The following is a 15256-nucleotide window of genomic DNA, read 5'->3' on the forward strand; positions in this document are numbered from 1 at the left end:
AAAACGATTCTCTTACCAGGGGTTTGGGACAGCCTAGTTTTGGTCGAGGCATGTCAGTTTTGGTCGAGGGCAGCCTAGGACGGCATGTCAAACACTGGGCCATTCTGAATGTCTACAGACGCCGTCCCCGGCAGAGGCAGCCGTACCTTTTGTACCATCAGGTTGATAGCATTCGGTCTGTTCTGTAATTCCAGCTAAGTCATCTGTGCTTTGTTGGTTGGTTGGTCCTAAGACTTGAAAATCAAGGGAATTCACATGATCAGGACTGTAAATACTGTTCACTGCAGAGCCGTGTAGTGTGCTGGAGTTCTATTCCCCGCCCCCCCACGGACTCAGTGTGATGACTGTGTGCCAGTGAGGGAGGAATGTTCTAAGCATCCAGTTAGCACCTTTTTTTATTCAACATTAGATGGTGGTTAGTGGTACTCATGGACCCGCTCTGCGCACTCTCCTGTCCTGTACATCCAGCGTGGCCTTGTACTCTTTAATCATTTTGTGCCTTACATCGCCATCTGGAAGGAGAACTCCTTGAGAGGGGAGTGGTCTTCTTTCATTTCTATACCAATTGTTTGTCTCGTAGTAAATTGAATTGGTTTCCCCAAGAGTTGTCCAGTAAATAGAGCCAATGCCACTGAAGTGACGCCCTGCTGTTCGATTCAACATATACTTTATTTTATAATGTTATAAATATATAAATACTTTTAAAATAAAGCTATTAAAAACTCATAAATTAAAATATTCAGCTTCAGTGCCTGTAGTATTTCCTTTGCACGATCGCTTTTAGCCTTTCCAAGAAGTCTCTCAGCGTACTCTTCTTGACTTCATTCACCGAACAGGTCTGCAAAAGAAACATTTCATTAGCCTGCGTTGCTAACTCAGAGTCTGTCTCTCATGCCTGTCCACTTGAGTCAGGCCTCCTCTGGCACTTGCCACCCGAACAGTTCTTTCCAAACAGGGTCTCCTGTCCAGTGTGACTGGGAGTCTGTGTCGGCCACGAGGCCAGCGCTGTTTGCGGCTCTCCCGGGCGTGCGGACAGACTCCTAGAAGTGGTTACTGTAGCATCACTACCTGTGTACCTGTGGGGGCTGCCGCAGACTCTGGAGAGGTGTGTCACAGCTGGGTGTGCCTAGGGGTCTAACATGAGGCAGAGGCTCTGACCTGCCTGCTGCCGTACCGGGCCTTCTGAGGGCCACCTGGACCGCAGAGAGAGATTCATTCCATTTGCCCTCCTGCCCATAAACGGCGGCACTCCAGCTTGACAGCACCGCACGTGGAAAGGATTCCATGTACCTGCGCCAGGTCACTGCTTCAGTTTGGACCTCCGCTCTGTCCGGTCGTTAGTTACATTGCTTAGGACAAACTACTTCATTTGTAAAAGCTTCGATTTCCTCCCTTGGTAAATGGGGACAATTGTGCCCTACTTTTTAGGGTAATTAAAAGGATTAAAATAGAGAACGAGTGTAGTGTCAGCTCCCTAGTCCTTTACCTTCCCTTAAAAATCAGGTGACAGGCCCAGCAAGGGGATAAATGTCCCCAATTCTGGGCTCTTCCTCTTTCCCACACTACCAGTTCTCCCCTCTCCGCTGGATCATTCCCGCCGGCGTATTACGCTGCTGGATATATGCCCCACCTCAGAAGAACTGCCCTTACTCACTCCTGCCCTTCAGCTCTTGTTCCGTTTCTCTGCAGTCTAGTAGCAGAACACCTCAAAAGAGTTTCCTGTGCCGCCTGCCCCTTTCTTTTCACTCCTGCCCACCGGCATTCTCTGTGGAAGCCGCTCCTGTCAGCTATCATCCCAGATCCATTGGCCCTTCTCATCTTCATCTGACTTGACCTTCCGGGGCATTTGACACATTGGATCCCTCCTTGTTTAGAGTTTCTTCACTTGCTCTCTGGGGCACCACGCGCTCTTCCGTTTCCTCCCACTTCACTAGTTACTTCTCAGTGTCTTCTGCTGGACCTCTTCTTCCTGACTTCTGTATGTGAGGGTGCTTCTGGGCTTAGTCCTTGTATCTCTTACTCTGTGTTATTCAGATCTAGGGCTTTAAATGACATCTTTCTGAGGACTCTTCATTTTATACACAAGTCGTGACCTCTCCCCACAGCCTCATACTTTTCCTATAATCTCAGCGTCTCCACTTTGGCTATCCAAGAGGTATCTCAAACTGAACTCCTGAACTTGGGCTCAACCTCCAGCCCTGCTTTGCACCCAGTTTTCTAGGCACCAACCTTCTCCCAAAAGGCTTAGGCTGGGAACCAGGAGGCCGCTTTTACTCATTCCCTCACCTCTCACAGTGGGTCTTCTGGCTCTATTTTGAGTTATATACCAAATCTAACAACCTATTGCCGCTAATCTGTTGAACCCACTATAACCTCCAACCTGGGTTACTGTGATAGCCTCCCAGGAGGGCAGCTTGCTTCTGTGCTTAGCCCTACTCAGTTTACCACACAGCAGCCAGAGTGATCATTTTAAATCACATAAATCAGATTGTAGTCTCTGTTTGGCTCAAAACCCTGTGGGTGTATGCTGCCATACTTAGGGTAGCGTCCAAAGACCATGTGTGATCTACGAAAATCCTCTTTGCTTAATCTGATGCAGCCATCCTGGCTTTCCTACTGATCTTCTACCTCAGGGCGTTTGCACAACTATTTCCTCTGCCTGAAATGTTCTTTCCCCAGTTAGTCATATAGCCTGCTCCTTCACTTAATTCAAATATTTGTTCAGATGATGTCACCAACTGTCAGCCCTTTCCCTCCTGACCCCTATATTCTTTACTCCTTTATTTTGCTTGATAGCACTTACTACCACTGGATATAATATTACGTGTTTGTTTGCTTTTCTAACTCCCCCACTAGAACGTTCTGTGAGAGCAGGCACTGTATCCCCAGTGCCGAGAACAGCAGCTTGCGCTCATAGAGCCTCAACTAATATTTGCAGAGTGAACGAGTGGGTTGATTAATCAAGGGTATTATGACTCTTAAGGAGGAACGGTTAGGAGTCAGGCTGCTGTCCATCAGGAGCCAAGCGGTGGCACGATTCAGCTTACCATGTTTGCCATTGTCTTGAGGTTCCTGTGAAGCCCTCCGAGGAGTTTGTTGGAGCAGCTGTGTGTAGAGAGCTGCCGAAGCACAGTTGTGGCTCTGCAGAAGGTTTCCGTATCGGTTGTGTTCTAGAAAGAGAAATGCCACAGTTAGCCATGTGCTAGCTCTGTTTTGAACATGGGAGAGACGGTTTTCCTTGTGATTGCTTCTTTTCAGGAGGACAAGTGGAGAAAGTGAGTTTGCTCACGGTGGATCAGGTATTCAGATATTCCTTTCATGTGAATGAAGGCTGCTGGTCACAGTAAAGACCTCTTCCAATTACCTACAAATGCAGCAAACTTCTCTTTTCCCTTAGACGATTTTGCTGAAAGGCTGCCCGAGTAAAGGCACTCAATTAAGTAAATGACAGAGTGGGGATTTGAGTCTAGAACCATCCGTCTCTGCCTGTGATCTATGTCCATTTTTCTCCACCATGCAAGCCTATATGAGCTTGTCATCAGATTGTGCTCTGTCTCATTGCTGTAAGGTTTTAAAGTCCAGGTTTCCCTGGAAATCCTGCATGCTTATTGAATAAATGAGTGCCCATCCTGTGGCCTGGACACTGGTGCTTTGGGCCGTGCTCTCCATTTAGCCTGCGCTGTGGGAGATGACCGTATGTGCCAAGTTTGGGGTCCATGTGAGGAGATGAGATGTCTACCCATACAGTTGGAGAGGCGTGCCAAGATTAGGGCTAGGCGCGAGATCAGAGGAGGCTTCTGGGAGAGGGTGCGATTCTGCCGGCCGTGGACACAGCTTCTGGAAGAGCCCTTTGGCCTAGGAGATGCAGCGTCAGTACCTCCGTGGAATGCTGGCAGCCCCGATGTGTGTCTGGCCACATGGCTCTTCCTAGAAATGTTTGGGCCTTAGAACAGGGAATATACAGGTGGGAAAATAGGTCTTTTGGGGAACTTGTCAGAGGGATGGTGACTCAGTCTGAACCAGGCCTGGTGTGTCCTGTCACTTTGCACTGAAGAATGAAATCATGGAGTGCGGAGAACGGTCCTCGCTTGAGCCTGATCTGGCTCAGATCAAGCTGTCTCCAGCCTCTGCGTGGACATGCTTTAGTCCCTTGCCGCCCCAAGTGTGGTCCAGGAAGCAGCAGCACGGACATCACCTGGGAGCTTGTTAGAAATGCAGAATCTCACGCCTGTGATTACCTTCTGAATCACAACGTACATTAACATAAACCACCGGGGGATTTAGATGAGAAGTACCATTGGGGCAGTTTTTTAAGTTCTTGCATATTGTTTCTGATTATAAAGGTAACGTATGTTTACCGTAAAGGTAATATATATTCAGCAAAAATGCATTCAGTCAGTCCCACCAGCCAGAGATAACTGTTGATATCTTGATGAATATCTTTCCATTTTTAAAAATACTTTTTTAAAAATGGGGACCAACTATTGATACTGTTCTGTAGCCTTTTTGCACAATCCATAGTACAAGCGTTAAGTCATTCAGTAGTATGTAAGAACATGGGACTGAGAGCAGCACGGGACCCCATGGCATAGTTGTACCATAATTGGGTAATAGGGTAATACCCTATCATTGCAGTTTTTTGCTTGTGTATTGTGGCAGTGAATCATCTGTGTAAATCTGTGTGTTCATCTCTTATTTCTTTAGGCTAAATTCTAGAAGTGCATTTCATATTTTAGGGTTTTTCCAGGAAGATCTAGACCCAAACTGAAGTACTAGAATCCTAGCCTGCAAGAGCTTCCCGTTCCCCTGTGGGCCTCGATGGCCTATTGGCAAGGCCTTTGGAAGGACACACGCTTAATGAACCGGCCAAGAGCCCTCCTGGAAATATCTCTGGGCTGCGAGAGTCAAGAAACCCCCGTCGGTCTCCGTATCTTTGGAGGCTTAGTGGGTGAGCAGAGGTGGTGAAGCGGAGGGTAAGGCCGATGCTGGCCGTGTGTGCACTTGGAGGCAGATAGCTGTGCCGCTGGACAGAGAACAACGAGGTTCAAGAAGACCAAAAAGAGAAGAGCCCCTTTGCTTATGTTTTCATCAAAACCTCATGAGACTTTTCTAAAACTTTGGCTTGGAGCCTAGAAATTACTGCCTCGGCTTTGAGTATATAGCCTGTAATACAGGAAAAACACCCTCAGGCAGATTCTTCAAAGGGTTTGCTAAAGGCAAGTAGGATAAAATAGGAATTGAAAAGAGTTTGAATCAAATGGGAAAACTTTAAAAGAAAAAAACTTAAAAAGAACTCATTCTGCAGGCAGTTTCCGGGAAGACCTTAAGGTTTTAGTTCCATTGGAATTGCAGCTATAGGATTCTACTCCGTACGACGGCTGGCGGCTGCTCGCCACAGCCTACTGGACCTTGCGGTTCCGGACTGCTTGGGAAAAGAGACTGAAAAGGAGGAACTTGGGCCCACTCTAGACAGAAGCCTGGCACTCAGGGGGTAGCAGCAAGTGGTGGAAGACCGTCTAGGGCTTCTGTGGCAGAGACGCTGTTAGATTTCCAACATGGTCCTTGACTAGCTTCACTAGGGCCATAAAAATCTAGTCCTCGTTGTGCTGTACTCATCATCCCCACCTCGGCCTAAATTTAATGAGCCAATGCTATACGTGAGAAAGTCTCTCACTTCTACTTAAAAAAAAAAAAAAAAGGGATTTGAGGGTTGGCATAGAACTATCCGAGGAAGCATGGACTTGATCTCTCTTTGGAAAGGAGGAAATACCTCCCACTAATGGTCCACCCAAGACATCCGTCAGAGACCAGCCAGCTTGCTTTGCTTTCCACTTTGCCCTTTCCCAGACCACCTTAGCTTCAGAGGTACTGGGCAGGCATTGCCTGTGAAGTCCAGGATTCAGTTCCACACTTTCTTTCCAGCTACTCCCAAGAACAGGATCCCACCCGACTTGGAGATAATAGAATTCTTGATCCCCCAAAGAAAGAAAACTGATACATTGGATTTTGGAAAGATGTCCTCCTTTGGGAACATGAAGAGGTAACGTTTCCTCCCACATACCACCTTGGTGGGTTTTGAAAATAACAGCCTTTCCTTATTCTGTAATATCTTAATAAGTAAGCAGGGCTGTGTCTTTGAGGAAAAGAAAGAATGGAACAAGGAGATTGGTAATCCAGGAGGAATAGTAGCAGCTTGAGGAAAGCCCGTGAGACAGGTAGGAGTGAAGGAGGGCAGTGGGGACTCGTTTCAGCAGATGTCTACCCATGCGGTGAGGGGCCTGTGTGCTAACTGATGAAGAGGATGGCCACGAACACCAGATCGTGGTGTGGCCTGGCCTGCACCTCAGCAAGGGTGAGACTGGTCTGGTCTTCTACGGCTGGCCCTGACCGGAGTCACAGAGACTTGGATCTTTTCCAGCCACTGGCCCCTCCTTCTTAGAATTACTGCTTCCCTATAACCAGTTTTCACCTTTAACCAAGAGTTATATCATTTTATACTAACACTTTCCACTAACTCAAGAATTGGATTCCAACCAACTTTCAAAATCACTTTCATATCTTCAAATGTGGAAACCGAGGCACAAGGAGATATGGAGACTGGCCAAAGGCCACACAGCTAGTTAATGGCAAAACTGTGGCTAAAGCCACAGGCTGTGTCACTTCGAGACACTCGGCACTTTGGGGCCCAGCCCTTGGCTTTGACAGAGCCCTCTCGGCAGCGCGGTGCCATCTGAGTACCCAGGGCACAGCCCAGTGGGCTCCTGGCTATTTCCTACATATATAAAATGCTAATAGCTGATATATATTATACAATTCTCTATGTATACAGAATCTCCAAGTCCTTCCAGCCTCCTGATGGACAGAGTCTGAAACAGGATGAGATTCTAAAGGACAAAATTATGTAATATGTATTATTAAAGAATATGATACGTTATGCATTAATATTACATAATATATATGATTATATTACAGTATTACATAGTATTGTATATCAGATTCCTCGACTAATCTCCAATGAGATGCGATGGTCCAGACAAAGCCCAAGGAACAGTTTTCCTCACAAAGTAGGACGGGTGTGTTCTGTGGCCCGGGTGCTGGGGTGTGGCTGTGGCCAACCTGCACAGCCGCCCTCCTGGCCACCCCGTCCCCTCTAGTCCGCGTGGAAAGCAGGTGGTTAGGAGACCATTGGCAAATTGAAGCTTTGGGTTTTTCATTCTCAGTCTTGTGTTTCCATGAAAACAGGAACTGATGTGCACAAACCTATTGACATGGCTGTAGTCATATGTTTGTCAGAGAAAATGCACTATCAGCTGTCAAATCTGTCTCCTCCCACTAAAGATAGAGGGGCGGGGGTGAGACGGTACAGGAGGCGGAAAGGCGAGATGCCCAAGCAGCCAGGGCCAGGGATGTGTGGGACCCCGCGTGGCAGGGCAGTTCTGGACCGGGCTGGAAGGGGCTTGGCAGGACATCGCAGCCGAGGGTCTCTGGAGAGCCGCCCCCGGAGCCAGTGGGCTGTTAGATGACCAGGCTGTGGAAAAGGAGGGCCTCTGGCACTACCTTCTCTGTTGCCATAGGAAGTCTCTTAGACAAAATGAAAGCTCCCTCGACCTGTAATCTCCATATCTCTTTTTGTGACACCATTTGGTTTTTCAGAAATGTGCGGGCCAGAAAAACTCTCCTTCAACAAGCATTTATTGAGCGCGTCCTATATTCCAGGTGCTAGGCTGGGATATAGGAGGAAAAGAAGGAGCCGTTCCCCGACCAGGATTGGAATTAGGATCACAAAAATCCAAGCTTTCCATTACACATCTTCTAAATCAAGTGAAACCAGAAACACTAAAACATGCTTGAGAGTAAAGATCAGAATTCTCGTTCTTAAAAACATCTAACGCCTTCTAGTTAATTTGGGTCTGTTCACTTTCTGTTAAAAAGTTTCTTGTTCGAACCCCCGTGGATGGTTTTCCTCTCCCAAGTCACTCACGTGCCAAAGCAGACCCCGGGACAGCCCTTACCTTTGGGGCAGCGAAGATGTTGGTGACGGTCAGCTCCATGCACGTGTCCTGGCCCGGAACGAGAGGGCAAGAGACAGAGTCACTTCCAGCTGTACAGAGGGCTCCTTGCCGGGTAGCCCTGACTCCCTCCAACCGCGCAAACTGCCTGCGATCGCCGCGCAGGACAGAAAAGCTGCTGCAGAGAAATCTGCGCTCTGCTCCCTGTCTGTCACCAACCACCAACCACCAGCTTCTCTGGAAGCTGTGATGTTCTTCTCAAGGTCTAAGAAGTACCCACAGCCTCTCCAGAACATCTGGAGAGATGGTGCCTGATAGCTTACTCACGTTTCTCGCTGTGAGGATGTTCAACGTTTTGATGATCTCTTTAATGGTAATATTGAAGTTATGGCCGTGGACGAAGGTGCTGGTGAGTGCTAGTAAGCAGACCAGAGCTGGAATCAGTTGGGAGGTGAGACCCATTAATAGATCTCTGTTTGCAGTGACAATATGAGACAAATCAGTTTACTAGGAGAGGCTCACAATGCAATTCTGACAGAGATCTCTCTATATATAGATTTAAAATTGCTGAAACTGAGGGAAAATGAGGGAAATTGGAAATTTTCGTTACACCAGGTTGTCAGTCATTTGGGGCCAATCAGCACCTCTCTTCCAGGAGAAAAAATACCTCACAGAAACAGGTAAAATGTTCCTGTGAAATCATACCAATAGGAAAATGAAACCTTTTTTTAAAATTAACTACAAAGTATCAGCATAGGAAATTACACCATAATTTGCTCTTTAGATTAATCTTATCAGCTTGGGGTTGCTGCTGGCTTTTTGTTTGCACAGAAGGAAGAGGCCACAGGTGTCCGAATTTGTTTTAGTGCAGTCCTCCTGGGGAAAGATAGAGTAATATCAAGAAAGTTTGACTTGAATAGTATTTCAGCCTGGCTTCTTCCAAGTATGGGTGGCATCTTGGAAACTCTCCTGTTGTGGAAAAGCTGATCTGGGGTTCTTTCTTGAGGTGGAAGGAAAGTAATGGGCAGACTCTCTCCTGTCCCAGCACTCAGGCATGCCATTCCTTCAGGCTTAGGACTTTGGCAAAAGGCTGGTGCCACCAGGTGGTGCTTAGTCTGGGTCACATCAGGTCCACAGGTCCTTAGCAATACGGGGGCCCCTTGGCAAAGCGTGTCTATCTGGAGGCGTTAGGAATGACCGCTTTGTAAATGGAACTTAAATACATCCTCAGCTAATTAGGAAAAAGAATCATAATCTTCCTGGTTTACAAATCAGTTGTCTTTGTCGACGCCCCATATCTAATTCCCATGGCCCCAGTGAGGTCCTGGCACCCCTCCTACGCACGCAGTGGAGCAGGATTCCTGTGCCCAGCACCGCTCGGCTGTTTGCTCCTGAGACTTGGCTTCTCTGTCCCATCCACTCCCTTCCCCTGCTTTCTGACCTTCCTCTCCCTACTGATTTCCTCAGGTCACGTAGAAAGGATTCCTGCTAAGTTATTCCTGTGCCTTGGATCTTTTTATAGTGCTTTGCGCTCCGTGAAGGACAGGATCCAGGTAAGTGTATGAGGAAGGCCCTGCGACCGGATTTTGGATCCTTCCGCTGGACTGTGGCACGAGTTTGCCAAACTCAGTGCAGTGACTTCTGACGCCAACTATGCGGAGCTGGGTTGTACTTCCCAGGTTAGGGACGTGGCCTCCACGAGACTGCCCTAACTTCAGACACCAGCTGCAAATCTCAAGGGTTCCCAGTGCGCCCTCGCTTTTGGCCAATTGGCTACAAATCCAAAGTTCCCTTTACCTTGTCAGGTTCCATAATTTGCCGGCGTGACCCGCAGAACTCAGGAAAGCCCTATACGTAAGGTTATAGCTGTGTTACAGCAAAAGGATACCATTACCACCGAGCCAACAGAACAGACAGAGGGTGAGGTTGAGGAGGGTCCCAACCATGAAGCTTCCTCTGTTTTCTCCCCATCTAGTCAGAACGTGCCGCTTCCCCGGCCCCTTGATGTGTGACAACGCGCAGGGGACTCCCAAGCAGGGCAGCTCACCTGAACTTCGGTGTCCAGAGTTTCACTGGCGTGTTGTTCTGTAGGTGTGACTGATGGGATCATTGGCCCCGCAGTTGATATCACTATGGGCTACTAGTGATGCTGGTCCCCACCCTGAGTTGCCTAATTAGCATAAACTCTCAGGGCCCGGACACTCCCATGATTTGGGAAGTCCCAAGGATTTTGGGCTCCTTCCCAGGAACTGGTAACAAAGGCCAACCAAATTCTTTATTCTAGGGGTTTAGAAGTTACCTCCCAAGAGCTGGAACACAGGCTAGATCTCTCTCGGTAAGTTTTTTGTTTTGTTTTGATAGAGCACGTGGTGGAGGGAGGTGGAGGGAGGGGTAGAGAGACCGGGAGAGAGAGAATCTTAAGCAGGCTTCATATCTGGTGCAGAGCCCAGGGTGGGGCTCGATCTCAAGACTTTGAGATCAAGAGTCAGACACTTAACCAACGGAGCCACACAGGTGCCCCTAAGTTTTGTTTTTGTTTGTGTTTTTAAAGATTTTTTATTTATTCATTTGAGACAGAGAGAGAGAACATGAGCAGGGGAGAGAGACAGAGGGAGAGTGATAAGCAAACTCCTTGCCCAGCCAGGAGCCTCATGTGGGGCTCAATCCCAAGACCCTGGGATTGTGACCTGAGCCAAAGGCAGACATTTAACTGACTGAAACACCAGTGTTTTGTTTTATTTTGTTTTGTTTTTTAATTTGTGAATAGGTATTTCTTTTTTTCCCTCAGTTTTATTGAGATATTATTGACATAGAGCACTGTATGGGTCTAAGGTGTACAGCATAATGATTTAACTTCCATATATCGTGAAATGATTACCGTAATAAGTTTAGTTAACATCCATCATCTTGTTTATACACAACAAAAAAAGAATAATGCTTTTCCCCTTGTGATGAGAAGTCTTAGGGTTTTACTCTAACAATTTTCAAATATGCCGTATAGTAGTGTTAAGTACGGGATCTTGTTGTGCATGACATCCCCTGGACTTATTCATCTTATGACTGGAAGTTTGTGCATTTGATCACTGTCATCCAGTTCCCCCTTCCTCTCCCCCTACGGTGACCACAAATCTCAACTCTTCTTCTATGAGTTTGGTTTTGTGTCTGTGTGTGTTTTAGACTCCACATATAAGTGAGATCATACAGTATTGTCTTCCTCTAACATTTTACTTAGCATAACACCTTCAAGACTTATTCATATTGTCACACACAGCAGGATTTCCTTCCTTTTATGGCCAAATACTACTCCTGTGTGTGCGTGTGTACGTATATATATCTATCACAAGTTGTCTATCCATTCATCCATCAGTGGACGCTTAGGATGTTTCCATGTCTTGACCTATTGTAAATAACCCTGCTGTGAACAGAGGAGTTCACGTATATCTTCGACAGAGTGTTTTCCTTTCCTTTGGATGTATTTCCAGAAGTAGAATTATTGGATCACGTGGCATTTGTATTTGTCATTTTTTGAGGATTTTTTGTACTGTTTTCCACAGTGGCTGCACCGGTTCGCATTCCCACCGACAGCACACGAGGGTTCCTTTTTCTCCAGGTCTTCATCAACACTTGTTGTTTCTTGCCTTTTTGATAATATGCATTCAAACAGGGGTGATGTGATAACTCACTGTGGTTTTGATTTGCATTTCCCTGATGAGTAGTGATGATGACCATCTTTTCATGCATCTGTTGGCTGTTCACATGTCTTCTTTGGAAAAATGGCCATTTAGGTCTTTTGCTCCTTTTTTAATTGGGTTATTTGTTTCTTTGCTAGGGTAAGTGAGGTCTTCACTACAGAGATGGGGAGACAGAGTTCCTTCCATGATAGGTGGAGACTTCAAATCCAGATTAACTATTATTTGGAGTAAATGGTGCATACTGTTTTTGAGGGAAGGTCCGAGTTTTTGAGGACTTTAAAACCTCGAAGTGCGGACATCCTGGAGGGAGGTCCAGGGTGCAGAGCACATGTCTCAGAGCTTTGGGGTTGAGGGAGAGCTGGAGAAGGGGGAGGTCAGCAGGATTCGAAGCTGTCCATGTATTCAGCGGTGGTGTTTTTGAGTGCATACCTTCACTGGGGGCTGCACCCCAGGTTTAATGTTGCGGGGGCAACGATAGAAATCAGAAGACATGTGTAATACCAGGGGCAGTAGCTCAGAAGCAGAATAAAGCTTCTTTGTTTTATTTCAGGGGTGGGATAAGGCCAGGGAAATAACAGTAGACTTTCCGGAACATCAAAGAGTGACCAAAAGGTCCCCTTAAAGGGTAGGAGAAAAGGATCTGTTCTCCCTGCAGTGTGGCTCATGGCAGCTGTGCCTGTGGCTGCCTGGACAGAGCTCTGGGAGATAGGGCCTGCACATCAGGGCAAGGACAGCCACCACCCGCCTCTCCGAGCCTTCAGGAGTTGTGGGCAGTGATTATTCAAGGCAGGCGGGCAGGCACCGAAGCTCAGGGAGAAGTCGACAGCTCTGCTGGGTTCTGGCTGTGCCAGTCATAGACCCCCTTCCCTTCAGCCTGCGTGAGCACTGAGAACCAGCCCTGGCTCCTGTGTGGCCTGAGAGCTTTCCCTTCAGACCCTGGAATAGAACAGTTTTGAACACTGGGTTTTGGAGTCCAGCAAATAAACCACTTGTCAACTCTATGACCGTGAGCAGATCACTAACTCTCTCTGGGTCTCAGTTTCCTCAGCTGTGCAGTGGGAATAATGTGACCCTCCTCCTAAGGTTCCTGCGAGGAGTGCGTGAGAAGTTCTATGCAGAGTGCTCAGCAGCCGTCACTCCCCAAGGCATGGCTGCTGCTGGAGGCCCCTTCAGCATAGGCAGGCCAGGCCTCCTGTCAGGGCTGGCTCCTCACCTTTCTCAGCCTCCTCCGTAAAGTGGGGGTGATAGCGGTACCTGTTTCATGTGGTTGTGGGGAACAAATAAGTAATAAGTTCATGTTTTTAAGTTGTCAGAATAGTGCCTGGCACATAGGCACTATTATTATTATTATTTTTTTAAGATTTTATTTATTTATTTGACAGAGAGAGAGACAGCCAGCGAGAGAGGGAACGCAAGCAGGGGGAGTGGGAGAGGAAGAAGCAGGCTCATAGCGGAGGAGCCTGATGTGGGGCTCGATCCCATAACGCCGGGATCGCGCCCTGAGCTGAAGGCAGACGCTTAACCGCTGTGCCACCCAGGCGCCCCTATTATTATTATTATTATTATTATTATTATTATTATTGTCATTGTTATTAGTCATAGCTTTGGTTGGTCATGTGACTGTGGTACTTCATCTGCTAGGCAAAGCTGAGTCTGGACAGGGCCAGTGGAGGTTTTTCCACTGGATACTAACCCACGCATGTCCCTCCTGGGTGTGTCTCCTTCCGGTCTTTGAGGCCTTATGCTTGTTTGGAGGAGTCACCGCTAGTTGCTGCCTGGCGGCAGTCCTAGGGTCTCTGCAGTCACGGCAGGAAATAGATAGCCCTGCGCACCTTATGCAGAGAGCACTCAGTGCAGAAAGGTAGGTGTTTATGAAGATGTTGGGAGGGTGGAGGAGCAGGCTGGGCCCAGGACCCTAAAGAAATAACCTGCAGGGAGGGCTGCTGCCCCTGGGGCTGCCACTGCTGGTGTGGAGCTCAAGAACGCACAGCTGAGGCCACAGCGCAGGGGTCTCAGAGCACCTGCTTCAGCCGTGCCCAGACAACCCAGCACTGCTCCAGGAGGAAACCTCAGCTCCCCACGCCCAGCCCAAGGGCATAGGAAGGGGGCGTCCACCTCCTCCCGCCTTCCACAGCTTCCTAGAGAACAGGGACCAGCGGGGGTTGAGCAGAGCAGCCCAGGTTCGTGGCCCTGGCTGCAGAGTATGGCCACACCAGCCGTCCCTGTGGCCCTGTCCTGTCCTGAGCCCTGCACTTGTCCTCTTACCTCCTCTTCCGTCAGTTGAGGGGGACAACACGCAGAAGAGCCCTTTTCAGCTCCTCCCAGGCTTATTTATGACGGAAAGTAACACTCCTCCAAAGGAGGGATATTTCGTAGAGATTGGAATAAGTAGGCCTTAGCAGGGAGGCAGGGGGACAGTTCATGGAAGGGCAGAAGGGCTTCTTTGGGGCCTGGAGAAACTGAGCAAGTCAGCAGGCCTGGGAGGGAAACTTGGGGAGCACTGCAGTTACCAGTCAGTATGAGCTTGGAGCTGGCAAGCTTGGAGCTCCCAAGGAGCTGATGGTGACTCCCAGCCGTGCGGTGTCCCTGAAGGCCATGCAGTTACCAGTCAGTATGAGCTTGGAGCTGGCAAGCTTGGAGCTCCCAAGGAGCTGATGGTGACTCCCAGCCGTGCGGTGTCCCTGAAGGCACAGCCTGCTACATGTGAGTCCCAGCTCTGCCACTCAGTCTTGGGGTGACTTTGGGGAAGTTTCCCTGCCCAGACTTCTCTGTCAAACTGGGCTGATAATAGGGGTGTGGAAGATTCTATGAAGCAATAAATACACTGTCTGGTGTGTTGCCTGGCATGTAAGAAGCCTGTGAATGCCGACTATCATCATCATCACCATCATCATCACACTTGGGATGGGCTAAATATGGGTGTGAGGAAGAGTGAGCAGTCCCAGAGGACCCCAGGTTTCTGGCTTGGGAGCTGCAGTTTCAGAGGGAAGGTGGAGGGACAACGAGCTGAGGGTTGTAGACACAGGGTGAGGAAGCCAAGGGGAAGGACAGTACTGCCCCAGGGGCTCTAGAAGAAAGGGAACAAAGAACGGCCCACGCATTCCCCGCATTCCCGAGCTGCTGGGGGAAGGGAGGGAGGGAGAGGAGGTAGGAGGCCAGGGGGGCTGAGAGGGAACCCAAGCACAAGAGAGTCTTGGAGGAGAAGCGAGTGGTCATTGGTGTCAGATGTTCTTCAGGGCGGGCAAATTACGGCAGAAGCATTGCCGCTGGATTTAGTGATAGGCGACAATCAGTGACATCACTGAGATCACTTCTGGAGTGCGGTGGGGGCGGGTGCCTGATGAGAGGGCAGGCTCTGCTGGGGTGTGTGCCGTGAGGGGGTGTGAGGTTCCGTGAGATCAACGGGGACACACTTGAGCCCAGGCTTCCCCGTCTCAGTAAATGGCAGCTCCGTCCTTTGGAGTGCTCACACCATGGTAACTGCCTCCCGTGCCCACATCCAGTCCAGTACCAAAGCCTCTGCCTTGGAATCGTATCCACACTGAAGGGTATTCT

General features: G+C 48.6%; 1 protein-coding gene across 1 annotated transcript; it reads right to left on the bottom strand.

Moving 5' to 3' along the window:
* Positions 1-726: 726 nt before the first annotated feature.
* On the bottom strand, positions 727-8471 carry IL4 (interleukin 4). Its single transcript, XM_045794732.2, has 4 exons — positions 8337-8471; positions 8013-8060; positions 3048-3170; positions 727-838 (listed from the first exon to the last, which is right to left on the bottom strand). The coding sequence occupies exons 1-4, from the start codon at positions 8469-8471 to the stop codon at positions 746-748; spliced, it is 399 nt and encodes a 132-aa protein (XP_045650688.2). The 3' UTR covers positions 727-745.
* Between the last annotated feature and the right edge of the window lie 6785 nt (positions 8472-15256).

Source organism: Ursus americanus, chromosome 5 (genome assembly GCF_024610735.1).
Source record: "Ursus americanus isolate L20-20 chromosome 5, mUrsAme1.1.p, whole genome shotgun sequence".
Classification (NCBI taxonomy): Eukaryota; Metazoa; Chordata; class Mammalia; order Carnivora; family Ursidae; genus Ursus; species Ursus americanus.